At 41.7% G+C, this 26,500-nt stretch overlaps 1 protein-coding gene across 2 annotated transcripts; it reads right to left on the reverse strand.

Moving 5' to 3' along the window:
- Positions 1-416: 416 nt before the first annotated feature.
- Positions 417-24,199, reverse strand: SEPHS1 (selenophosphate synthetase 1). 2 transcript variants are annotated; one of them, XM_010174238.2, is made up of 8 exons: positions 23,942-24,134; positions 20,435-20,538; positions 15,009-15,116; positions 13,970-14,124; positions 13,090-13,180; positions 9,020-9,119; positions 7,250-7,462; positions 417-1,412 (listed from the first exon to the last, which is right to left on the reverse strand). In XM_010174238.2, the coding sequence occupies exons 1-8, from the start codon at positions 24,132-24,134 to the stop codon at positions 1,198-1,200; spliced, it is 1,179 nt and encodes a 392-aa protein (XP_010172540.1). In that variant the 3' UTR covers positions 417-1,197. The 2 variants fall into 2 exon arrangements, with proteins under 2 accessions (XP_010172540.1, XP_010172548.1); XM_010174246.1 differs by lacking the exon at positions 7,250-7,462 and having other exon boundaries at positions 23,942-24,199.
- Between the last annotated feature and the right edge of the window lie 2,301 nt (positions 24,200-26,500).

Here is a 26,500-nt window from a genome sequence, read left to right on the forward strand (position 1 = left end):
AGATTTCTCCTCTTTCTGGTTTGTAATTCAGCTAGGAATCAAAAAAGTTCATGCACTTATACAAGAGCAATAAAAAAAATTAAATATTTATTTTGAATAACAAGCTTAAGTTCAAGCTGCAATGTTGGCAATGTAGATTTAAAACACAGATCACAAAAGCGTGCACAAAAATGTATTTGAGCAAAGAACAAAATAATACTAAGAATTATACTAAACAGCTGCTGATTTTAAAGAAACAAAAAAAGGCTTGTAATCACTATACAAAATATAAAATGTATTAAACACTACCATCCACAGAACAGAGGTTTATTTTAGCTTGATTATAATTAAAAATTATTTGTGTAGTTATTTATATAGTGAATTGTAAATGAATATTATACAGTAACCTCCTTTTGGTCTGCAAAACCTTTTGTTGCACTATAGCACATCCAATCACATTGCAAAAAAAAAAAAATAAAAAAGAATTATTTTTCCTTGCTATCAATAAAGAAAACAATCATCAATAATACAGTAAATATTGTCAGGTCTACAAATAATGAAATTAAAAATGACTCCTTCGACTCCAAAGTGCTTTCCATGCAAAGTCAGCACTTGCTCGTTGAAACAGAGTGCACTACCAAGCAATGTCCAGGGTCATAGATGCTCTTGGTAAGACTAAACCTTACAAAAAAAAATTTAAAAATTAAAAAAAAAAATAAAAATAAAAATCAAAGATTGAATGTAATCATGCAACCCTCTTACTACTGGGTATAGCCACTGTGTCGCTTATCCATTTATTGCCTTTCTGGAGTATCACTCAAGGCATCGAAATTAGACATGATAAATACACATATAATGAAAGGACACAAACTGCTATTCGACACTACTACTGGTAATGTCTGTGCTACGTGAAAGCACCTTTAAAAAGAGCCTATGCGGCAAGAGATAAGTGTCTAAAGATTCAAAATGAATCAACAGTATTGGATAACAATATAATTCTCAACTCAGAAGCTGCCTCAAGATTAGGTGCATCTTCAGTTAATGTAACAGGAAAAAAAGGCAATGGACTTTATTTTATTAATTGTATCCACTCATAAACTGACCTAAGGCCACCAGATGCGCAGACACAACGAGTTTTCTTTTCTTTTTACAGTTCTTTAAATTGTAGGATGATAAAGGAATAGATCTATTTAAAAACAAACAGCTATTTCATCTCTATTAAGAGGTGGCACCGGGCGTCGGGTTCACGTTCTGAGTGGCCACCTGTGGTGCGACTTCGATGATTCGTGGTTTGTCGATGATTCTGGCCGTGCGGTTGCCCTTCTCTACAATGCCGATAATCCACGCTTGGTGACCTTCCCCGTATTTCGGAGACTTGATCTCGGCACAGAAACGTGCTGCCTGTTCTCGTGGTAAACAGATGAGGAGGCCTCCTGCAAAGAGAAAAAGCAGAGCATTAAAACATCTGATTGCAAAGCATTTCATCCTCCATCTGCCAAATCCTTGTTTAGAGAAGCACTTGGTGACCTCAGTGGATGTTGTCGAATTCCAGGGACTCCAGGAGAAGACATGGTGGATTCTGAGCTCTTGCTTTACAGACAGAAGCTTGTGCCTGAATTCAGTGTTCAGTGGGTATGTAAACAAAGCCAAATACATACAAAAGATGTTGGCAAAAGGACGTCACACTGATGCCAATAAATGACACACTGAAACAACACCAGCATTGTCAACTTCCAGCAGAGGACTGCAAAGGGCCTGTACGCAGAAACACTGTGGGTAAAGGTCACATCCAGACACCTACAACCACATATTGGTAGCAGCTGATCGGCAAGTAATGCCATTGCCTGCGATTAAATCATTCATCCAAGTAGGGACCAGAGGATGCAAGAGGCAGAAAATTAAACACAGGCTTGATCCAGTGCTCCCTGTGACAGCCCTTTTGATCCCTTTGTTAGAGAACTGTCTAACCTTTTTTAGCCTGATTTTTTTTTTCTCAGAGATAATTAAAAAATATTTAATTTACTAATGAATGCTTTTCAGAAACAGCACAGTAACTAGTCATTCAGTTATTAAACCTAAGAACACTTCCACTTTAAGAATCCCAAAGCACTGAGAAAGGTGGCTTGCTAAGTGAATTACTAGGATGAGTTTCGTTGTCAGCCCTGGCACAAGTTTCCAGGAGGCTCTGACCAAATCATTCAATGTTTTGGTGCTGCCCTTTATTGGCTTTAAGCTGAAAGAGGGCAGGTTTAGATTAGATATTAGGAAGAAGTTCTTCACTGTGAGGGTGGTCAGACACTGGAACAGGTTGCCCAAGGAAGTTGCGGATGCCCCCTCCCTGGAAGTGTTGAAGGCCAGGCTGGATGAGGCTTTGAGCAACCTGGTCTAGTGGAAGGTGTCCCTGCTCATGGCAGGGGGGTTGGAACTGGATGAGCTTTAAGGTCCCTTCCAACCCAAACTGTTCTATGATTCTATGATTACTGGAATATTCAGCTTTTCTATATCCCTTACCTTTGGTACATATATTCTATGTCTCAAAGGTGTGAAGCACTGCCACACAGAGCAGCAAACTCACCTGCAGATCCCTGCACTGTGCGCTACACGCAGTTGGCACAGCTCACATCTGACACACGGCAGCCTCTGCTAAGGGATGTGAAAATACCATCTCCCCATGGAAAATTCTTGGAGAACATGGGCAAGAGAGTATATTAATGCAAACAGGAATCTGGGTGCATGCTGAGGCCTGCCTTTAAAGAGTTACTGACCCAAAGTCTTCTCCTTCAGGCAAAGGGCATCAGCCAGCAGTGCAAGCTGTGCCACCAGCTCTGAGACAACCCTGGGGGCAAAGGGTCACCTGGTGACCTGGCCACCCTGAGCGTGGTGCCACCTCCTCCTGCCCCCACTCTGCGACTCCTGGACAGCTTCTTAGAACCTTAGGCACCTCAATGTTTACTTTTCCGAGCAAACAGTCCTCTTGGTTGTGATTAAAGACGCTTTTAACTTAAGGCTGTGAGGAAGCAGCTACTGAACATGAAGAATTATTTATAAGGATACATGGAAGTTATTTTTTAGCTTCTATATGAAGCAGATGAGTGTGTCTTCCAGAAAAACACCTGCGTCTCTCAGACATTTCAGAGTATAACATCCAGGTTAATTCCATAAAAAAAAAAAACCCCAAAACCCCAGAAGCTTGAAAGACAGCGTTTAAGCTACTCCAGATGTAAACAGACAAACTGATTGCAAAGGAATTATGTGTCATTCCCATAGAAGGCTCCAAACCAAACTGAAGAGCAGCTTACATCATGGTGCAAGCGAGTCAAGGAAGAGATTTACAAGTGGCAGCGCAGAGAACGTGCTAACTAACCAGAAGGGATGAGTAGAAGTATGCTGAAAAAGGAAATATGAAAGAGTACAAGAATAATCTTCACTCAATTATCTCTTCCCCACTCTCTTTCTGCAATTTTGTATCTCTTGTACACATACACTGTTAACATTCTTTGGCAAGATAAGCAAAATGTACAAAATCTCAGTTTCCAATGAAAAATCACTTCCCACCTGCTGCCTGCATCCCACAGCTTGCTCAGTAACACTTAATAAAGGCTACGGGCTACTCTCAACCAGTAGTAGGATTCCTGTACTCAGAGAGTATTTCTCTGCCAGACTGATCAGTCTCTTTCCTTAACCCCCTGGGTAAGTTCTTAAGGTTCTCCACTATGTATTCTGCTCTAGTCTATGTGACTGGCCTTCCCAGTCGCTCTGTTTTTTGTCTCACAGACAACTCCAAGAAGTCTTCACCTGTACCAGGTCACTCTGCACTGAAGGAAGCACCATTTCATGGCGTACCAAGTTTGTGAGGTCTGCATCAGCCACTACTGAAGACAAAGCGAATGAATTGCAGACTGAATGAACAAATGGTCGTGGTGGTTTTAGAGTTTGCTGTACACTGCTTTTGGGGGTTCAAAGGATGCAGATCCTTGGTGTCTGTCCTGGCTTACCTTTATAAAAATGAAAGGAGTTTTTTTTTCTCCACTAAAAGGTTCTGACCATTGCTGGTTTTAACAGCTGTATTGCAAGGAGGGAAGAGGACACAAAAATTTTCAAAAGCAGACTAGGCAAAGCTTTGCAATTAAGAGCAGAAACACAAACAGTTCATGAATCAAAACCAAGTGTCCTTGCTCCTGCTAATGGCTTTCTCCCACAATGACTAACAAAAAGATGGTATCATTAGCTTCCCCCTGTCAGGCACTAACACAGCCCTTCTTTTCTACTCATCTGCCTATTTCCACAAAATCTGCACGAACAGCCACTTTTTGAGATACCTCTACTACAAAGTTGTCTGACACCAGTCAACAGTTTCAAAAGTTATTAGAAGAGAACTGGCAAGAATACACACAGGCATGAACATCCCCTGCAGAGTAAATTTGTAACTTATTTCTGCAAGTAGCCAGTCTAATACACAAATTTAATTATTGTGAAACTAACTGCCTGATGACAACTTTAACCATTACCAAAGAGTTACCTAAAAGAGAGCACAAACTCATGTAAAACTGCAATTTTAAGTAAATACACCATAAGCAAGAGTGCCTGGAGGATGGAACAGATGACATCATAGATCTTTTCAACTCTGGCTTTTGTCAACAGGTGCCCAGCAAATGTGCACTGGAAAAAAAAAAAAAACAAACCCACAACAGTCTTAAAATCCATTCAAATAGTTTTCCAGTAAATTTCTCATCGCCTGCCCACTCTGCTGAAAAACATCTGTTCACAAATGAAGAAGCTACAGAGCATTTCTGAAAGTTTAAGCCAATAAAGAGAAAAAAAAAAAAAAATATATATATATATAAATAAATAAATATAAAAACCAGTGTAAACAGTCCTGAGCAGCCCCCCCCCAAAATGCATCCTCACAACTGGACATAGAAGCACAGCAAGACTGACGCTTGCCTTCACATAAAGCAACCCCAGGACACGAAGTGCACAAACAGCTATCGAGTCAGCCTAGCACGCCCTGCTCACGCTCACACACGCTGCTGCAACGTGTCAGGCAATGCAGAGCAAGGCTAAAGCCCACGGGACTGCAGCTCTATAGCTTCACACTAGAGCTATTGTGTCCACGTGGCTATGGAGCTTTTTAATATTTGGCAGACGCTGCCCTGTAACAAATCCCTACAACCGCCTCTAAAACGCGACGCTGTGATGGAATCAAATATACGTGTTTTGAGGCACCCAAAGTTCACAAATAACCAGACATGCCTTGCTGGTTTTTCCATCATCATCTATCTATGTTGAAACATAAGCTCTTCAGCGTTTCAAATACACCCCGTGCTCTCAGTCCCAAAAGAGATTCTGAAGTTGACTGTTTTCCGCTTCCAACTCCTCTCACAGCAGTGTGTGCATCCGTGCAGTTCCACATTCCTTCAGGGCTAAGACAGAGCTGGATATCCCCAGGGTGCAGGATGTGTAGCTCTGAAGAGTCAAGCACTCAGTTTGCAGCTAAACCATTCCCAAACCAACTGCTATACAAACCTCTGCCACAGCCACTCACCTGGAAGTGTCCGATGGTTCCAGCTCTGTCCCCACGCTATTTTTTGGACTCTTTGCAGCCAGTAACAAATGCTACCAGCACTCTGGCTACGTGGACTCCTGGGTCGTAAGAATCTGGTGCTACCAATCGTATTGACAGAGCTTGCCAACACACCACCAGATATTTCTGGTCTCTGCTGACTGGTGCTGGATTTGAACTCATGAAAGGGTTCCCATCCCATATCCTATCCCATATCCCATCATCTGAGCCACACAGTCTCTGTAGGACAGAGCGTCTGTTTAAACACAGATGGCTGAGGAACAATTCATCAGATCATGGTAAATTGTGTATTCACTAGGGGAAAAGTTTATGGCTCTCACTGTGATGCCTCTTTCCAGATCTTCAGACTGTTTTGCTTCAAGGGGCCCCCCCTCTGTTGTGAACCGTAGAGAACTTGGATAATACTTTTGGAGAGCAGCAAGAGGGTGGAGAAATGAGATAAGAGAGAAGACAGATTTGTTGCTACATCTTCTCCATTTCCCAAAGAGAAAGTCAGTTTAAAGAAGAAAAACAACACGGAACAGGACAGAAGATTCAAGGGAAAAATGAAGTATAGAGACTTCCAGCAGAAGACAGTGACCATGCTAGTTGGTGAAGTGGCCTACACTTAATAATAAGGCAACTTTCAAACATCAGAAGTTCTTATCACCCAATGACTGTGTCAATGCTTATCTGAACTGGTGTCCACAGCCCAATCTCAGCACACATCTGTTGCATTCATTGTCATTGCAAGTGGCAGCTTTATTAAACAGAATCATAGAATCACAGAACGGTTAGGATTGGAAGGGACCTTAAAGATCATCCAGTTCCAACCCCCCTGCCATCAGCAGGGACACCTTCCACTAGACCAGGTTGCTCAAAGCCTCATCCAACCTGGCCTTCAACACTTCCAGGGAGGAGCAGCCACAACTTCATAACTCTTCTTACTTACTTGCTCCCTCTTTACAACCAGGGTGCTCTTCCTAGCGTTTATTTCCAATTTTGTGTTCTCACCACCCTCACAGTAAAATAGAGAACTCAAAAAAAAAAAAAGAAAAAGAAAAAAAAAGGAGAGAACTCAAGTAATGAATGGGTTGGAGACCAATTTTTTTTTATTAGTCTTTCTTTTTTCTGCTAGTCACAGTCCCTTAAAGTCAGATTTCATGTATGTAAGGGAGCAAATCTATACTCTTTGATGTCTGCATGATGTGGACAGAGAAGCCCTCAGTCACTGAGACTGGTCCATTCAGCACCAAACTTTACAAATATTTATAATAAGAAACAAGGCACCACCCATTTGACTGGCAAACCTACTGCAGGTGACTTTACCTTTGAGAAACCTGTGCCAGCTGTGCTGGGATTTTCAGATATTCGCTGTTCTGGATTTAACAGCTAAGAGAAAAATAGGTTTCAAAAGAATTCAGAATCATCACTAACTTCTAACTACAAAATGTTCTAGATACAGCAAGGGTTTCTATAATAGTGTTTCCTAAGGAAGCAGAAGGCATTCAGAATATGATGGTGGTTTGGAAGTTAGGCTGAAAAAGTTAAAAGTGAACAGTTGTGTGGTTAATGCTCATTAGCTTGGCTACATACCAAACCAACAATGATTTTGAATGCAAAGCACATGATTTGTACATCTGAAATGTTATTAAAATCTAAGTTGGAAGTGTAAAAAAGGAAGAGAGCGATACAACTGTCACCCACCTGAAGTCTCTGGACAGGTCCCGTGCATGAGGCCAAACATATTGCCACAGGCCTTACTGACAGCAGCCATCTTGGCAAGAACAGGAAGGTTATGGATAACAAAGGACACCTCATTTCGCTGCTGCTTGGCAAGGTTTTGTGCATGTCCCAGGATTCCAAACCCTGTGATGTCTGTAGCTGCATGTGCATTGAAAGTGTGCATGAGACCAGCAGCTACAAGAGAGGGAGAGGGGAAAAAAAAAAAAGGAAAAATTATCAGGAAAAGCAATTCTTCAACAATATTGTGCACAGTTTGAATGACAGTGCATACCTTTAATTTCAATCAGGATGGGTTAGTTTAAATTGATTAAAAAGAAAAATCATGCTTGAAGGGAATTCACCAATACCCCATGTAACCCTTAAAAAATTCAACTTGTATTTAAGGTATTAAACCATGCTGAAAATCCAGCACCAAAGTTATATTTATGAGCATGCTCTATTAGACATGTGCCACTAATTTATATTAGCAGTCTAAGAAACAGGAGTTTGCTCCAGATTCAAACTTCCCAAAGTTGAAGGCCAGAGAGGTTCTGAGCTCAGCTTTGCTTCATTAAGAGCAAGGAGCAGACTCATCCTGGGTCAGTTTTCTCACATCTCTTCCCTTGCCACTGCGTAAAATGACCAGATCAGAACTTAAGTTCTGGACACTTAAAGTTTAAGGGCTTAAGAACAAAGCCTGACAAATCCTGCAGGTTGTGGGGGAAGGGCTCCAGCCTCCCCACCTAAGCACTCATTAAATTCTTGGACGTTTGTAGCTACAGAGCCCTGGGTGGGAGAAGGACACCCCTGCATGCAGGACAATAGCTCCAGTTTAGAATACTTAAAGTGTTTTTAAAGGTTCCTGACAAGAGTGAGTGGATAAAAACAAAGCCAAGAATGCCTTGCCCTTCTTTGGTGCTTCCCAATACATGAGCAGGAAGTTCTTTTCCATAAGACAATCCTTGGTCATTTATTTTTCCTGGAAGACTTTGTGAAAGAATGAAAAACTAGTGGGGGTGACATAACAAATACAAAATGAAAATTGTGTAAGTGGGAAAAGATATATTTAACTATCCCTGTTCCTTCAAAAGTAAGGAAACACCGAATTCAATTCTCTGCTCCTCCAAAGATACTTTGAACAAAGAAGGGAAATCCCAGATTAGCATTTCTAGGGTAAAAGTAGAACCTTTCCCCTACCAAAATTAAAAGAAAAAAAAAAAAAATCAACAACACAAAACAAAAACAGAGGGGAAAAAAAAACAGGAAAGAAAAAATGTGCTACGTATTCCACACTTTGGGAAGCACGTAACATGACAAAATTAAAAATAAACATTAAATTGAAGCATACAAAGCATACAAAAATGAAAAGCTTTTCCTTTCTTATTCTATTTCAAATTTTTTTGACCTTATTCCAGTCAGGCCCTCGTAAGTTCTCTAGGCACAGAAGATAAGGAACAAATCCAATGTATTTCCCTTGAAAGCATCTTCTAACTCACTGCCATGTTACTCGCAACACTCACGCGAGTCATAATCATCTCCAGCAGCATTTGTGTTTTTGCTGTATAATTAAAAGGGGGCGTTTGATTTTAATTTGCTTGCTTCACAAACACTGAACAGCAGAAAGATGGGGCAGAAGGAAGGGATAAAGCAGCTGTGTCACATTTCCCCATGGCAGTGAAATGAAATTAAGTATGGAACTGGAAAACCCACAACATCCCCTCCATCCTCCACAACACAGACGTCTCTTCTTACCTGTTCTGTTCAGTCGTGCCATATTCATCATTGCTTCCTGGTATGCTAGTTCTACATCTTCCTGGGTTACCACTAGTTTGATTTTATTCCACTTTTCTGGCTAATGGAGGAAATAAAAATGATTCTTTTAGATTTTCAGCTGTTTTAAAGCACACCCTTAACACTTAGAAAAAAATCCTTCATCAAAAATGTACTTTAAAAAAAAAGTAACTCAGTTAAGAGGGGCAAAAGGTTCAACAGTCAGAGGCGTGTGCCTTACTGTCCTGCACCTGAGGGAATTGCATTTAGAGATCTATGTCCTGGTTTTTGCTGGGACAGGGTTAATTTTCTTCTTAGCAGCTAGAAAGCACTGTGTTTTGGTTTCAGTGAAGACTGTTATGAGAACAAGGTTGATAACTACAAGGACACTGTGCTTGGGCAGCATCCAAGAAGAGAGGACTGGCAGTGGGGAGTGGAGAAGAAAAGTGTAGTAGTCAGTAAAACCCAGCACTGACAGTTGGATGTGCCAATGAGATATTCCATAGCATATTACATCATGTTCAGTATATTAACTGGGGCTGGCCAGAAAGGGGGGGATTCTCTTGGGAATCGCTCGGGCTCGCTTTTCCGGGACTGTGATTTCAGGTTCAGGGTTCCTTTTCACTCCTCCGGGATCGTTATCAGTGGGTGGATTGCAATTGTACTCTGCATCACTCATATCTATATAATTGTTATCATTATTACTCTTATTATTTTAATTTTATTTTTACTCTAATTATTAAATTGTTCTTATCTCAACCTACAAGTCTCCTGACCTTTACTCCTCCAATTTTCTCCTGGATTCCCTGGGTTGGGGGGGAAAGGCTATGAGTGGCTGTGGCTTGTCTGGCTGCCAGCTAAGTTAAACTATCACAATCTATCAGGCCCTAAACACATCAAATCCTGCTTTCGGCAGCAGAGTGGAGTGGAATAACCTACCCTAGGGCAAAGAACTCCTTCAAGACAAGTCTCTGGCTTGAACTTGCAGCCAAATGAAAAGAACTTTGATGGTGGATGTCGAGAAGCCAGTAAACTCTGGCTTCTTGTTTTTTTAAGAGAAAATTCTTGATTTCACATCTGGACACTTTGATCAAGAAAGGTCACTGATTTCTACAAGTCCAGGTCTGAGGAATGTATGCTAAGGCAGGATGGAATCACTCTAGTGAGTTAGGATTAAGGCAGTTTCATAAACTTTCTTTACAGTCTAATACCAGCACCTCCTTCCACCCATTCTCCAGTGTCCTGCATGAACTCATGCCTCCATCACATACTCAGCAACACTTTTCATCCCAAAAGGCTCTCAGAACAATTTAGGAAATGGTATCTTTATAAAGGGCAATTGTTTCATTCAAAGCTGAAGTAATTCCAGACCCAGAATGAAACAAAGCAACCATTTAGCTGTTAAGAGCAACATGACAAACTGGTTTAATTTTCTTTTTTTTTTTTTTTTTTCAATGGAAATAAAATTACAGAGAACTGAAAGTAAACAAAAAATATGATTTCTGATGCCACTATGCCTACACTGCCATTCCACATAATAAATGCACAAGAACAAACTGCTTACTAAACCAAAGGTGCAAAAATTACTAAGAATTAGTATATGGTGCTGCACTAGTGAAAGATCTTGTGAAAGAAGCTCTTACCATTAACAAATGAGCTCTGACTTTGAGTTGTATAAGAGAGAATCCAGAAATGGCAAGAGAAGGAAAGAGACTGGTCAGCCAAAACAAATCATTTGTTAAAGAGCAAGGAAGTGTAGCAGTAAGACCAGAGCTTCTGAAATTAGGTTGAACTGGGTTTGAACAATTAAGTAAGAAAGAGCAAGTGAAAAAAAAAAAAATAAATGAGGCCATTAGAGAGGGGACAGAATAGTGATTATTCCTACTGTGGTTATGACAAAAACCCGAGCAGTCATTCTGCCTTAGTTTTCAAAAACATGGTTCTGAGGCTGATCATGGGATGGAAACCAGTCAGATGATGGGAATGGAAATCACAAATGAGGCAGAAGCAGAACTGAAGTCTGAGGCTAGAAGAGCCACAAAGACAGGCAGGATAACAATCAGATGCAAACTCCTCTCCACTACAGCAATCAAGATACTGGGGTTAGTAGGCAAGAAACAAAGGTGGAAAAGTTCACAAATATCCCCAAACAACTTCTAAAGATGAGCTTCGATTTCCACATGGGAAGAGTCTGTAGACAACAGCAAGGGCTGCAAAACCCCTTCTGAAGGGGCACACCACAGAAACCCCTTCTGAAGGGGCACACCACAGAAACCCCTTTCGTGCTTTTCAGCTGAAGGAGGAAGAGGCAAAGGGATGCCAGTTCCCAGCTGTGGACCAGCCTCACCAGTCCGTACTGTCACCTTGGGAGCCAAAGCCACAGCAAAGAGCTTTGTCACCCCTAGCACACCCCTGACCTGCTCCCCTGGGCCCAGCTCCCTGCAGACTCTTCCTTTGCACCCTGGGGCAGCTGCTGCCAGCAACACAGCTGGGGCTTGGCTGCTGCAACGCTGGCAGCAACCAAGTAAGGAGGACAAAGTTTGCCTCTGCCTGGATCTTTCACTTGTCACCAGAAACTCATTCGCTACCACTCTCTTTAAATACTTCAGCTTTTAGTTTTTGGGGTTTTCTTTTAAATTTGTTTTGCAGCCACATACCTCTACACTCCAGTTTTCTTTTCTTGCCTATGCATAAACTTGCTGTTTGTACCTCCTCCCACATACTTTTCAATATAAAGTCAAATCCCTTACTGAAATTTGATTTATGGGTGGATTTGTGATGAGTAATTCTGGTTTCACTTTCCCTACTCTTTCACAAAACAAAGCTGAAGAAAAGGCAGCACAGCTACTCAGATATTTTTCTACCACAAAGATATATGCTGTCTACATGTAATAGGAGGATTGATTTCCTTGCTGTCCTCATTTTTCAGACCAGAAAGTGTTTCTGGTTGACAGTCAAGGAAATTAGAAGTAATTGAAATATGCAAAAATTCAGAATATCCTTAATTTGCAAGTCTGTTTGTCAGTACAGTAACAGGTATGTTAAGAAATAAGATTATGGCCAGAAAACATACTATAAAATTGGTGTCTTGTTGTTTCACTTGATTTTCATATCAAGATTATCTGAGGCCCTGATCCTTATATCTGATTGGAAAACGCAGGATTCTGCAGAGGTCAAAATTGCTAGGCCAGACCCTATGAAGAAGGAGAAAAATATTTTTTCCTTGTTGCTCACATTTCATACTCCAATGAAGGTTTAAGCTGGTTCTCTCCCACTTCTGCTAACACAGGCTTTGGAATTAGAATTCATCTAACAATGTAGTGGCCAAGAGCCAAGACAGAGCAGATTCCAGCTCATTCCTCTGCCAGTCTATTGGCTCAGTAGTCCCAAAAGTAGAAAAGATGCACCTTTTAAAAGTGTAAACTGAGCAGTTATAATTCTGAAGACACTCACTGGGAGTCAGACAACAGAACCAGATGCCAATTTCACACTCACTTTTCAGTTCAGTAGTTTCATCTTTGCCTGAAGTAACAGATGGAAGTATGTCTACATACATAATGCTGCTTGAAATATTCTTATTGAATGCACAGGGTAATACATGTGAAATGTACATATATTTCCATGTACACAAGCAGAAAGCCCACGAACACAGACAGCAATCTTGGCCTAATTGCCATCAATAAGCTTTTGCCAATCACTTGGCAGGTGGAGTAGGGCATAATTTTACCCAGGGTGCTAGTCTGTTGTTCTGCTAGTAAACAATTTTGTTTATTACAGCAATGCCTGAGAACTAACTAAGAATTAGATGCAATTACAATGGGCTCACTAAGCACAAAATAATAAACTGTCTCAATTCCAGAAGAGTTTGGCACATAAGCAGGTTAAGGCTGACACACCAAGGAGGAAAGAAAGGTGGTAGATCATTCCCAACTGAGCCCTCAGGGTACTCATTACACCGCTGAACTTTGTCATTTTAAGGTTTTGAGGGAACGAGGAAGGTCACCTTTAACTCACACCCCTCTTCCCCATTTCTTTTTGTGCAGTGTACTCACAATATCTAGCCACTGGTGGACAGCTACAGCCACTTGTGTTCCCAAGGGTTTAGTTAATACAAGCACATCTCCTGGCACTGCATTGTCTGGCCTAAAAACAAAGAATTCACATATTAATTAGATAGTAAAGAGTTGCACATGTTATTAGGAATAAGTACTGATAATTACGTTTTCACAGACCCAAATATCTTGTTGCACAGTTAAAAAAACTGACTAATTGCAGAATTAGCCTCTGGGATTCATTGCCATGGGATATTACTGAGCAAAAAGCTGCAAACTTATTTAAAAGTGCTAATCCTTCTTCCTTGGAGTATAACAATGCTTGCAGTCAGAACACACAAAATTACATCTTTTCTTTCAATTTACTGGAGATGTAAGATAGGATAGGGGGGAAAAAAAAATGACCTTTGTTACTTCAGGGCATTAAGATAACCAGCAGCACTGGGATCATGAATAAATTCATTTGTATGGTGTAACATGCCACAGTGGGTCATTCAAAATCAGGTACTGTTAAAAGGACAGAATGCTGGAAACACAGCAGTGGGTAACAGTTTAAAATGCATTTATACATATGACAGAAATTTATGTCCCAAAACAGCCTTCGATAGCTTTAAAGGTTAGAAGCTTAACTCTCCTGTCAAAAGGAGAATAGGATTAAAAGATACTGGGGGGTGGGGAGAAGCAAAAGGACATCCTGTTTAAAAGAAGCAAGTATGTACAAAAGAGATGTGGCATCTGTTGAGTGCTAAGGACAAATGCAAGCAGAAGGTAGTGCTTTATTCACCAGGAGACAGATCACAAGATCACAACGTGGTATTTAGAGGATTTTTACTGTATCCCTTCAGAGCAGTGCCTTTGATTGTTTAACGATTTAACTTACATTATAAATTCATTAGGCTGACAGACTGTCGTGGCCACTCCTCCTAAAACAATCCAGGGATTTAACACTGTTTGGCCACCAGTAACAGATGTTCCTGCCTCTTCTGCTGCATCTTTGAAACCCTGGATAATTAGAGGCATCACTTTGTCTCTTTCCTAGAGATTAAAACAGAAGTCAGAGTTCCATACACAGCAGTGCTAGTCATTTCAAGACTGGTCCCAGGGCTTTAATCACTCCAGCCAAATGCCCTCATGACAAACACTTCAGGACAGAAAAGCCAGCCTTTGGAAGAGGTCAGCCTCCTGAAAATTGCATGGTATCCCATAGAGCTACAGTTTTACAGCTCTTTATAAAAGAGGTGAAGAGACATTCTTACACTGAAGAAACATTCTTCCAAAGGTCTTATAAAAGTAAAGAGTTCTGGAATCTCAGAACAACTATCCTGCTGTAGTAATCAGCTGCAGCCACAGCAGTGCAATGCAACAAGGCAAAGTTAAACCAAGCTGCATTTGGCCTCCACTAACCTGCAAAGTTTCAACTTACTTCCTTCCAAGAATAAACATCCTTTTTTTGCTAGAGCCAAACAAACAAACTTGCTGGTCACTTCCACAGGGGAAAAAATAAATTAAAAATAAAAATTAAAATAAAATAAAAGCAATCTATTTCAGTTTCTTCTGCTTCAGAGATATGTTACAAATCTGGCATAAGCAAACCAGAGCTATCTATGCAGACTGATACATGAATTGGTAAGCAAATGCTGCCTTGGAGCAGTATTGTCCTGGATGGACAGAAGCAGAGCCCCCATTCTGGTGGAGACGAAGGTATTGGCAGCAGAAGATTACAGTGTTACAGAAAACTGAACTTTTAGCAAGTGACCTCAGAATGTTTATAAGGCAAGACTCATACTATGAACTGAGACATCCAATAAAACCATCTCTTCTTTAAAAGGGTTCAAACTTTGACGAGAAAATACTCTAAAGATAAATACATTCTAAGCATGTCTAGGTCTTCCTTCAAAAGCAAGTACCATAAATCTTACCCTATCTGTCATTTTATTGCTGATTCCAAGGAGCATCAACATGTTGTCGCATTCTGTGACCCCCATGGCATAAAGGTCACTTAGGACATTGGCACATGCTATCCGTCCCTGAAAAAGAAAGAAAGACAAAAAAAAAGTCATCTGCAGGACTGTTTATGAATGTTCAAACACCTGCCATAAACAAAACTTCCAGCATGAGCCTGCACTCTGAGACAGCAGCTGCCTGTTCTACAGGCTCCTGCATTAAGAAACTCAGCCTAAGATGTGGTATGATCCATTTTGTGCCATGTACCTATCTAGGAGTGAAGATATCTGTTGGCTTTACAGGGAAGGAGAGAATTCATCCCAGCTGTCTTGGTCAATGTACTCTCTCACCAACTACACAGGAATCCCACGCTGAGTGTAGACTGGATGCATAATTTTAGAGGCTGAAGTTAAACTAGACAAAGTCTAGCTTTAGTATCAGATCAAGTTATCTGAGCTTGTTATGCTCTTATGAACTTTATTCCAGAAAAAACACTGCACACACTGATGAAGACAATCATCACATGTAATTCCAGACTGCTAGGAAGCTAATCCAAAAGTGTCTATTGCGGCACCTCTTCTGCACTGGAATAGGTAGGAGATAGGGACCTTGATGAGAAAGCTGCTTGTTCCTCTGCACTATCCTGAGGCCACATCTACACTCCTCAGTTCTTAGAGGGAACACAGCAACACTGAGGTGCTTCTTCTGTCAGGACATCAATAAAAAGCTGTGTGCAGAAGACAGCACATGCCTGCCAGGGATTAAGGAGCTCAGGGCTCCCAGGAGCTGGCCTTGTCACCACTTAGGAACATGCACAGCTACTGAGGAGAGATGTCTGTCCCCTGCCACTTGTACAGTGAGGGAGACGTGCCTCTTCCATCACTTGTTCAAGTGGCAAGATAAGGCTGAATTTTGCTATGGCACATACATTTTAATTGACTTTTGTGTGTATGAACATCTCCACTAACAATAATTTGTCCAAGAGACCTAGTCTTCAGCTGAAGGTTCCTCTAAGAGGTTATGAAGCTTGCAGGCCTGAGGAGGCATCACTTGCGTCACATGAGCTCAGCTACTCTCACTTTGCTAAATTAATGGGTCTGAGCGAGGGTTTGTTGGGATGTGGAGCCAGCACAGCTGAGACATCGAGTTTCCTGATGAAGATGCAGAACTTTCTGATACAGGATGTGCCCTAAGGGACAGCAAGATAATTTTAAAATACATGACAAATTCTGTTGTGTGACTCTGGAAGACTCCACGTATTTTATTAATTTTTTTTTTTAGGCTTACAGCTGCAGAACTGTAACCAACATCTGGTTTTATGATTTTAAATCTGTGCTTTTTATGAAGTTCAGAGACAGCACCACTGTGATAAAAACAACAGGCTTATTCGACACAATTTGGACTACAGAAAGATGCTTTAGCTGGCAGACAAAATAGGGTGGGGCGAGGAATCTAAACACATTTCCAAAACTTTACAGTCTAATCACACATCCAGGATTTCTGAAAAAAAAAATTAATATTTTCAGGTAGTTACCTCATTTGCTGGTGACATGAAATAACACCTCCAAACGACAATTAAATATAACCCAGTTTTCCATAAATTCAAGAACTTCCAATGGCATCAGGGGAATTCATTACATTTGGAACAGGAATGTTTTAATCATTTAAATCTTAAACTCTTAAGAGAAGAGGGAGCTGTGTTCTGCATGGTTTGGTGGACACTGGCTGTTAAATTTCTAGATGTTTAAGAATATTAAAGCCTGTCATTTTCCTTTTCTGGAAGGGGACTATCGAACCACTCTCCATTATCTTCAGTATTTCCCAAGCAAACTGCTGGTTTATGCCCTCTTAGGAATGACAGATAAGTTTTTAAAACAACACTGACAACAGCTCTCTATTCCAGTAGTCAGAGGTCAGTCTAACACTGCTTTTGCCAACTGGCAAAACCACTGTGGAAACAAATTTAGGGAGTGCAAGCTGTGAGTCTGAAGCAGCAGAGGGAAAAGTACGTGGCCTGAGAACACCGATAAACACAACAGGATTCACAAACAGGGGTCAGCTCACCTGGGTCCTGCACACGACCTGATTTCCTTAGTCTCACTGAAACACAGTAACCTACACGCCATACTGAGAGTATTTATAAGGGCAAAGGATGAAATATCAGATCCCTGTCCCCAGTCTTGACTGACTGGGTACCAAAAAGATCCCTGGAAGGGAGGGGGAAGGAAGTCCATTCTCAAACCAGCCAGTTTCCAGCTCCTGTACTCAAGGCGTCTCTAAAGTGCCACAAAGAAGTTCAGTACTAGTCCTGTCAACAGTGGCTTGATCCTTACTGTGAAACCTATTTTCAATTGCTTATAAGTTTTCCAATATCAAACCATTTAAGCTCAAAAGTCCTATGCTGGATCCAGATTTTACAGGTGTACATCCTAGGGGTACTTCACACAACGTGAATGGAGTGTTTTCAAGAATAAAGAGGAGGGGAAAGGGGAAAAGAAGGAAGAGGTTTTTTGCCTGTAACTGCAGAATTTTGTTTTAAAATAGGCAGTGACAGAAGTGAGAGAAAGCTGTTTTCTGAAGCAAAAATCTGAAGTTCAGCTGAGTCCACATGCAGTTTTGCCTTCCTCAGCCGTTTTCTAATCCCTTCTGTGACAGCACCCAGCTTGGAGTCCATTTGCACTTTTGGCTTTCCCCCCTTCCTTCCTCCCCCCACAACTAGGAAGAGAGGTCAGATCAGGAGCTGCAGGTGGACACTGCACACAGAGAAACAGAGACTCTGTATCAGGGAACATCCACCCGAGAACAGGCTAGAACTGACCAGGCAAGGAGACAGAGCAGAAGAGCAAGAAGCAGAGAATGTACTGAGGGAAGTGATTGTCCTGGTTTTCACCTGGGGGAGAGCTAAGTTTCTTTTCAGTGACTAGAATAGTGCTGTGTTTTGGTTTCAGTACAGGATTTGTTAGAGAATAAAGTTGGTAACACACCAATGTTTTCAACTGGTGCTGGAAGTCAAAGGACTTCGTGTTTTGCTAGTCTACAGATGCAAGGTCTGGGGTGGGGGGCGAGGAATATTTAAATTAATAAGCTAAACTGGCACTTGGATATGCCACTGGGATATTCCTTATCATATAAAGTCATGTTCAGTATATTAATGAGGGTGCCTCTCTTGTGGGCTCTCTCTCCCTCAGGTTTTCGCCCTTCTGGGATTGAGGTTTCAGTTTTGGGGATTGTTGCTCCTCCAGGATCGTTCTCTGAGAATAGGCCGGGCTTAATTGGCAGGCAGTGAGCAATTATACTGTGTATCACTTGTGCATATTTTATTATTACTAATATTATTTTAAGTTTTATTTTATTTCAATTATTAAATTGTTCTTATCTCAGCCTATTAGTCTCCTCACCCTTACCCCTCCAATTCTCTCCCTTATTCCCAGGGGTGGGGGAGAGTGAGTGAGTGGTTGTGTCTGGCTGCCAGCAGAGTGAAACCACCACAGTGGTAAGGAGAACAGAGACTGGCAGTGACAGGTATGGGTCAGGGGGAGTCTAGACTAAAAACATGGAAAACACCAGCTGGAGAATCAAGGCAGCAGCAGTCTGTCTTGAACAGAGGAGTCCAGAGCATATGCCTTTATGCCTGGACACAAAATTCCCAAGTCTCACCAGTCCTCTGCTCTTAACAACCGTCCATAAATCCCTGGCAAATTGTATTTGCCTGTCCTCCAGCTGATGCTGGTCCACACAAAATGACAAATCTACGTTGTCCCCAGGTACTGGGCCCCGAGAGAGAGAGAGCTGAGCAGAGGATCCAGCAGCTTCAACCCTGCTGGATCATCACTGCACGTGTCATCAAGGCAGCTTGGGACAGAATCCCCGTTCTCAGTTAGCTTTCAAGAAGAAATACACATCTACAAATGGATTAGCAAGTGCCAGGCCACCACATTAAAATGGATGTTCACAAGAATGAAAAGTGAAGGACTTGAGAGCTAGAAAAGGCCAGAGTTACAGCTGCTGGTGCACGTGGATCACAGTATAGACTGTAACTATGATGCAACCACTCAGCTTGGACTAAGGCCAAATTTACATTCCAATCTTACCACACTGGCTTAAACCTCATCTAAGCACAGGCTCATCTATCCACTCCTGCAGCATCTCAAACAAAACAACCCTCTCCCTTCACCACAGCCTTCTCACGCTGTCCCTCACAAGTTTTTGTTACAAGGTGAGAAAATTTCTCAGCTGATGAACTTGAACACAGCTCTGCAACAACACACGTATATATTTTTTTTCCTCTGGTCCCTGACAAGTTCCCACATGATGTTAAAACAAGCCATTTGAATCAAATTTCTCAGGAGAGCTCAACAACTCTGTACTCTAAAGGCCAGGCTGAGACCTTAGCTGCTCAGCCTGTAGAAAGAGAGCTCTTCTGGAACTGAAATCAAAGGGCACAACACCTGGTCAGGCATGCTTAAAGAAAAAAGAAAAAAAGAAGTCATCCTAATCTCAAATTGCATGCCCAAAACCTACCCAACAGGTCTCACAGAACAAACAACGAACCTACAACAGCAAATAAAGCATGCAATCATATAAATGGCAGTAAAAAGATGCCTTAATGCAAAGGAGTCACATTCAAATCCCAGGAAACAGGAATTCTAGCATTTCTTAACTTGCATTTAATGATCACCTTCTGTAGAATTCCTTACAGCTTTACTAACTCCTATTTTAAAGTTCATTTGTCTCCCCATGACCTGTTAAAGTCAGTACTGATCACATCCACATAGAACACCCCAGAGGAATCTCTACTCAGAGGAACTAAATGAAATACAGACACAGAAGGAAGCAAAGTCAAAGCGCACACAGCCTCCAACAAGTGGTTTCACCTTATCCCCCTGCAAGCAGAGGTGGCAGGACGGGAAAGCTGGCGTTCACAAAGCACTCTGAAGCTGCCAGGCACTATTGCCAGCTACTGTCATTTAGGCACTGCCAGTTCTAACATGTTACCAGGTTACTTCAGAACCTCAAAAAAGGCCAGTTACAATGCGGTTCTGCTCACAAGTGGAGTTTACTCTCTGCTGCTTCACAGACAGCAATTTTTCCTTCCTTTTTGGGCTTTTCAAGCCAAGTCCCACAGAACAACAGACAGAGGGAAATTTGAATTAAAGGTGGCAGTTCTCCCACCTTTCACTGATAGAAAGCAACACTGCAGCATTCCTGGCCAACATGGAAAAGATTACAGGCTGAAACTATGCCTTTCCCTCATCACGTGTATTTAGGAAAGACTCTGAACGTAGTTAATCAAACAATTCACACTGCACATCTAGAAGAAACGGTCAAAATTGCCATCAGATAGGTGAGAAGCACAAATCAAATCAGCAACGCAGCTAATAATTAAGTTTAGCCAACTTACCATCATGTAAGGATCATCCACAATAGGATAAATATAATCTGTCGTCTGGACCAATGACAAACCTCCGTGTCTTAATGGAATAACGCAAGTGTCCATCCCAATTCCTGCAAAGACAGAAACTCATCAGTAAGGTGAGTAACTCTGCCGTTGATTATCTGCTGCTCTTAACAAGAGAACTTATAAAACATGTCTTTGAAATACAACTTACAATACTGGCTAAACAGACATGGCAAATTCCTTCCCTAGAGAAAGCAGGTAGCACAAATAAGAGGAAAACCCAGCAAAGAATGAGAACTCTTGACTGAAACCAAAGTGTAAATGGCTGAAAGTGAGAACTAAACTACAATGTTCTACATTTTTTGCAGCATAATAATAGTGCACTGAGAACATTTGTGCCTGTATGTATGTACCTTTAAAGTGAAGAGGAACTATGTAAACTGATATTGTCGAAAGCAAATAGGTTTTCCTGTCACTGGCATCTCAACAAAAACATAGTGACAGCTTTAAAATGACAAAGCCTCTCGTAAAGGGCATTCCTCACTGCAAGAGGAACAAAAAGAACACCAAATGTCACAGCCTAAGCTCTTGGTGAAAGATGTTTCACCCACTTGGAGCTTCTGCAACAGTGTTAACCTCGCCATCCTCCTGTGAGGCTGAAAGGCAGCAAGGCGACCTGCTAGACAGGGAAACTCCTTTGAGAAAACCACAACACCAAGCACAGCCCGTCATTTCAAACAGAGCAAGCGATACGAAACCTCCAGGCACTTGCTGCAGTGCAGCAGGTGACAAATCACAACATGCCAGCTGAGACACGCAGCCTGTCGATGTCCCCGTGCTTTGTGGCAAGGGCAGGTGGCTTGCCTCCCTCCTGGGCTGGCAGCAAGTTGCCCAGAATTACTCTGCATGCCTCACAGGGCAAGAGCCTCCAGACAGACAGTTTTTAGGGAGCAGATGCCACAGAGTAACTTTTCCCCATGTATTAATGAAACGCTCTACCTAGCAAGAGCCACAAGCCAGTATTTGTCAGTGTCCTGTACATGGTGGAGTGAGCTGCTGTCATCTGAGGTCTGACTGAGGACACAGAGCAGGCAGGGGGTGGACAGGTGGAGAGGATCTCACCTCTGAAGAGAAGTGATACCAACAGAAGCTCAGGAGCAGCAATTTAGGGTTGCTTATCCTCTGCTGAAGCTACCAAGCCACTATGCATGATGACCAGTGCCTCCAGGGAAGTGCATATGAGCAGTTACAGACGGGTGTCTCTGTACAGGAGCTGTTTTGCCCTCAGTTCATATGTTCATGCCATAATCCTGTGAGACTGATTTTGTTTGTGTGGTTTCCCACACCTTCAGCTGAAGTGCTGCTCGACAAGGAGGCCGAGGGGCGACCATGGTCCTTTCTGAGGCTACGTTTCTGTTGCACCAAAAACCAACTGACTAAGTAAGTGAATCTGTTCAGAGAAGTGACTGAAAACAGCGATTTCAAGGTCCGTAACAGCTCTGAGAATTAATATCAAACTTGCAGTTTCTTACTCACAGCCACATTTAAGATTTCTCCGGGTAATGCCACTTGCAGAACTAAAAAGGAGTGAGGTTGAGCCTGCTACTGGCAATTTCCCTCTTGACCAGCATGTGCACAGGCTGTGAAGTGACCTGTCTACCCCTTTCAAGCAGAAGGCATTAGAGGCAAATAACACTAAACTTAACCAAGACACATTTGTTCAGGGATACTCACCACAAAAGCGTATTTTTAAGAGACCTGAACTCCCCACCTTCTATTACTAACAGATTTCCTGTTACATAATATCACACCTACATATTGATTACATTAGTCTACTTTTTTACCTTTTCATATAGCTGGAGAAGAAAAATCTATTAGCAGTTCCATTACTAGAGCCTGTAAGTTTGTAAGAGAAAAAAAGAAACAATAGCTAGATAATTAAATCTAAAACAAACTATTAGTGATTTTAGAAATCTGCCAAATTGAAATGCTGTTGTGAATAACTTAATTAATTTAGAAAAAAATATATAAATAGCAATCTGGAGATAAAAGAAGTGTCCTTCATTAGGGAATATTAAATTATAGTGCCACCCCACTTCCACACACAACTGCTGCTTAGATATTTCATACAAAGATCACCATTGTTTAAGCAAGAACACGGGCTCCTTACTAACCTCTCTCTTTCAATCTCTACCAGTTGTAACCTGCTATCCTATTGTCTATTAGCAATGTTAAAATAATTTTAAATAAGGCTATTGGACACTAAATTGATGATAAAATAACTTCAGAATAAATGCTACATTGATATTCCTAAGTAGAGGAAAAAAATTCATTCTGTGCTGCCAAGCAGAAACTGAATATACAGGGCTGAATAAATAGACAAATAGAAGTAAAAGTGTTATTAAACATATTCTATACAATAACTTATCTACATTAATATTAGGTAGAGTAGCTGGTATCAAAATACCTACGTTCTCCCTGTTCCCCACGTAGGTGGCTTGTGCAGGTTGCTTTCCCTTACTGCTTGCATCATTGTGCAAACACCAAAGAGAAAGTGAAGTTGGCAAGAACACAGAGGTCTTGGAAAGACAGCCTTTCCCAGGCAGCTTCTACAGGTGAGCAAAAAAATTACAGTGGGGAATAACCAAAGGACTGAAAGGAAAAATGACAACTGTGAAGCAACCTGCTCCCAGCCTCCGCTGAAGCGAGGAAGTTTTCTCTTTCTCACTTTCCCTGACCCAGGAACGGAGGGGAGGGAGAAGGGAACTTCACCTGTGAGTCATCTAACTGCATAAAATTAATTGCATTCATTGTATAAACTTCCAAAGGCAATGTATTAATAGAAAAGCCCAGAAATTAATTGACATGGCTTCAGTTTACAAAGCATCTACTGAGGAAAGGGAGGAGGAGACGAACTACTAAGCATGTGCCTATCACGATGGCCATCCCTGACTGTTTTTTCTTTGCAGTTGAGCACACTGCAGGCTGTTAAATAATTAAAACAATATTCCTGTATCCCAGATGCCGACAAATGACAACACGAGATTCATTCTTCAGATTTCCGGATGTTGTGCATGCATTATAGAATCACAGAATGGTTTGGATTGGAAGGGACCTTAAAGATCATCCAGTTCCAACCCCCCTGCCATCAGCAGGGACACCTTCCACTAGACCAGGTTGCTCAAAGCCTCATCCAGCCTGGCCTTGAACACTTCCAGGGAGGAGCAGCCACAGCTTCTCTGGGCAACCTGTTCCAGTGTCTGACCACCCTCACAGTGAAGAACTTCTTCCTAATATCTCATCTAAACCTCCCCTCTTTCAGCTTAAACCCATTTCCCCCTGTTTTGTCATTAACTGCCCTTATGAAAAGTCCCTCCCAGCTTTCTTGTAGGCCCATTATTATTATACAACACACCGTTTTCAAACCAATTAAACAAATCGCAAACGAGATCGCGTCACTGAGCACAACAAACAGAAGGTTCACACGTGTCTAAAGGAGCAACCACTTACCCAACCTGGGCATAACTGCCCCCAGGAACTGTTCATCTTCCTGAAAATGGTTTTCTTGTAGGGATTCGAGTAGTTTCTGTAAGACATCCTGTGGCACTTTGCAGCCTGTGCCTTTCAGTTCAGTGAATCGGGTCAGACGGAAACTCTTGTCCAGTTCATAACTTTCTGGGTTAAACGACTCCCGCACAGACATGATTCTCTCAGGCAGACTGCTGGCCTTTCTCACCTCACAGCAACAGCAATCAGTTTCTCTGCTGATCAGTCTAATAAAAAAAATTAAAAAATTAAAAACTGGGAACATTAGGAATTCCTAGAACCTGCAAGACAACAGGTCTTCCATATGGAGCAAGTTAAAAAGAAAGCACTCGATGTCGTCGTTCACTTGTTAAGCAGGTGGGCTCACCTCACACAACTCATCTCTCCAAGACTACAAAGGAATGACACCTCTTCCTACCTACCAACATTTAAAACAATAACTACGCCAGGCAACTCAGAAAATTAACTTCTTTTCCAGATACACTGCCTAAGTTTTTCATTAAAAAAAAAAAAAAAAAAAAAAAATCTAATACACTTACCGACCTCATTTAACACAGAGGTAATGAAAGAAATAATAGTTCCCAGAGCACTGAGGCCAATTTCCACAAGGCAACCTGGGCCTTGATCCTGCAACACGCTCAAGAGAGACATCTGTTTGTACTCAGCACGGTGCAGAGTCGTAATTTTAGCTGTTAACATAGTAATCTCAAAAATAAGATGCTTTTTCAAATAATGGCTCTGCTTCAGTTCTGAAGTAAGAAGCTGAAACTCCATAATACACCTGTTCTCCTTGGGGGAAAACGCACCCTGGTGTTCTGTTGGTACAGGTAACAGAAGAAGAAAGAGGCCACCTTTACCCACAAACGTGCCAGTTTACCTTGTAGTTCGTTCGCAGACATAAAAATGTTGAAAAGTTTCTGGTCTCTCGAGCCCTTTTTTAGTCAAGTAACGATACTGAGAATACAGAGAATTGCCCATTAAAATGGTAACGTAAAAAGACACTGATGCAACTCATTTAATAAAATTCTTAACAATGCACGGCTAATTTTAGAACGTTTTTCCACTCTGACTCACATACACCACACTCCAAAACTACTAAGAGGCCTAACGGAGACACTGACTTCTAAACAGGAACGGCTGTGATAAAATGCAGTTCATCTTTCTCAGAGAAGAAGTTCTCAGGAATTATTAAAAACAAAAAAATAAGACCTGTCTGCGGTAGTTTCTTAGAAAGCAAGAATCCTGCCTCACAACCAGAGCCAAGTTCAGCAGCATCACTGACAAAACCCGATACTCATGGTCCTGCCGTTACAAAGTTAGGCTGAAAAGCAAAAAAATGAATGCAAGTGACTGGTATTTGCTGTGTTCAACAGCACTGAATGTAAGAAAGACATAAATCTACAGACTGTGCAACTATTTCCCCTACACAGCACTTATTAACAAGTATGCCTGCTCCACAAACCTTTAAGTCTACTAATTTATTAAATATACTTTGTAGGAATTGAAGTTTTAAGCTCTCCGAGAACTTCTGAAGCCCAACTCCACTTTACCGAGCTTTTCCCTCCTTCTCTGGGAGGCGTGGCACTTATTTAAAACAAATCTTCCAAAGCCCAGGCTCGGGCAGAAATCCAAACTCTAGTTACAAGAACGTGTCTTGGATGAGCAATGAATTCAGTTTGTAGCTGTTGTTGACCAGTGCAAGACACTAAGCACTTGCAATTAAAGAAAAAAAGTCTGGAAAACAACCTGTCAACAGAAATGGGAGACAAAAGCCTTTCAAGGAGAGGGATTTTTTTTTCCTTCAGTCTTTTTTAACACTTTGTTCTAATTCATTCCAGAAATATATCAAAAGCAGCTTGCAAGGGGAACATTTTCCTTCATCTAACTAGTAATTGCAACATGCTTAGCACCCTCTACCTACTTATATAGGAAAGGATTCAGAGGCCACAGCCTACCAGGAACTTTTTGCCTACTTGAGGACCGTAAAGAGAGTAAATGACGGTCCCTGGTTTGAAAACAAATACTGAAACCAATGAGGATTTTATTTAACGGAAAACATCCACAGTGCAAGAAAACAATGACTTTTTAGTGAAGATCTGAATAAAGCTGCATGCAACTGTGTGTTTTGCCGACTGCCATGGGAGCAACCGTCCTTGTGAGACCAAGTTTCTTGTGACTGCTGGCAGCGAAGGCAGGGAAGCCATCCCAGCGTTCAGCATCCCTCCCCAGCAGAGGAGAACACTTCGCAGCCCAGATGGTCCTTACTTTAAAAGAACGGCATAATAAATATTAAAAACTCCAAGTTTAACCCTTGCTTGCCTAAAGAGCAGAGAGAGGAGAGCACAGGAGCAGAAGGGGAGAGCAAAGAAGAATTAGAAGCAGGTACCTACCCAAAACAGACCCAAGGGCAACCAACGGCGACCCAACCGCCCGAGACCTACAGGGTGAGGAACCGCAACCCCCATTTACCGGGGGAGCGCGGCCAGGAACGCTGCCGACAGACATGGCTCTGGGACACCTTAA

The sequence above is a fragment of the Antrostomus carolinensis genome, unplaced genomic scaffold (genome assembly GCF_000700745.2).
Source record: "Antrostomus carolinensis isolate BGI_N321 unplaced genomic scaffold, ASM70074v2 scaffold17680, whole genome shotgun sequence".
Classification (NCBI taxonomy): domain Eukaryota; kingdom Metazoa; phylum Chordata; class Aves; order Caprimulgiformes; family Caprimulgidae; genus Antrostomus; species Antrostomus carolinensis.

Excerpts from the sequence above, each read along its gene's own strand:
- SEPHS1 (XM_010174238.2), bottom strand. The coding sequence starts at position 24,134 with ATGTCTGTGCGGGAGTCGTTTAACCCAGAAAGTTATGAACTGGACAAG. Across the intron at positions 9,120-13,089 it reads TCCACCAGTGGCTAGATATT|CCAGAAAAGTGGAATAAAAT; the intron begins GTGAGTACACTG and ends TTCCTCCATTAG. Across the intron at positions 7,463-9,019 it reads GGCACGACTGAACAGAACAG|CTGCTGGTCTCATGCACACT; the intron begins GTAAGAAGAGAC and ends CCTCTCTTGTAG.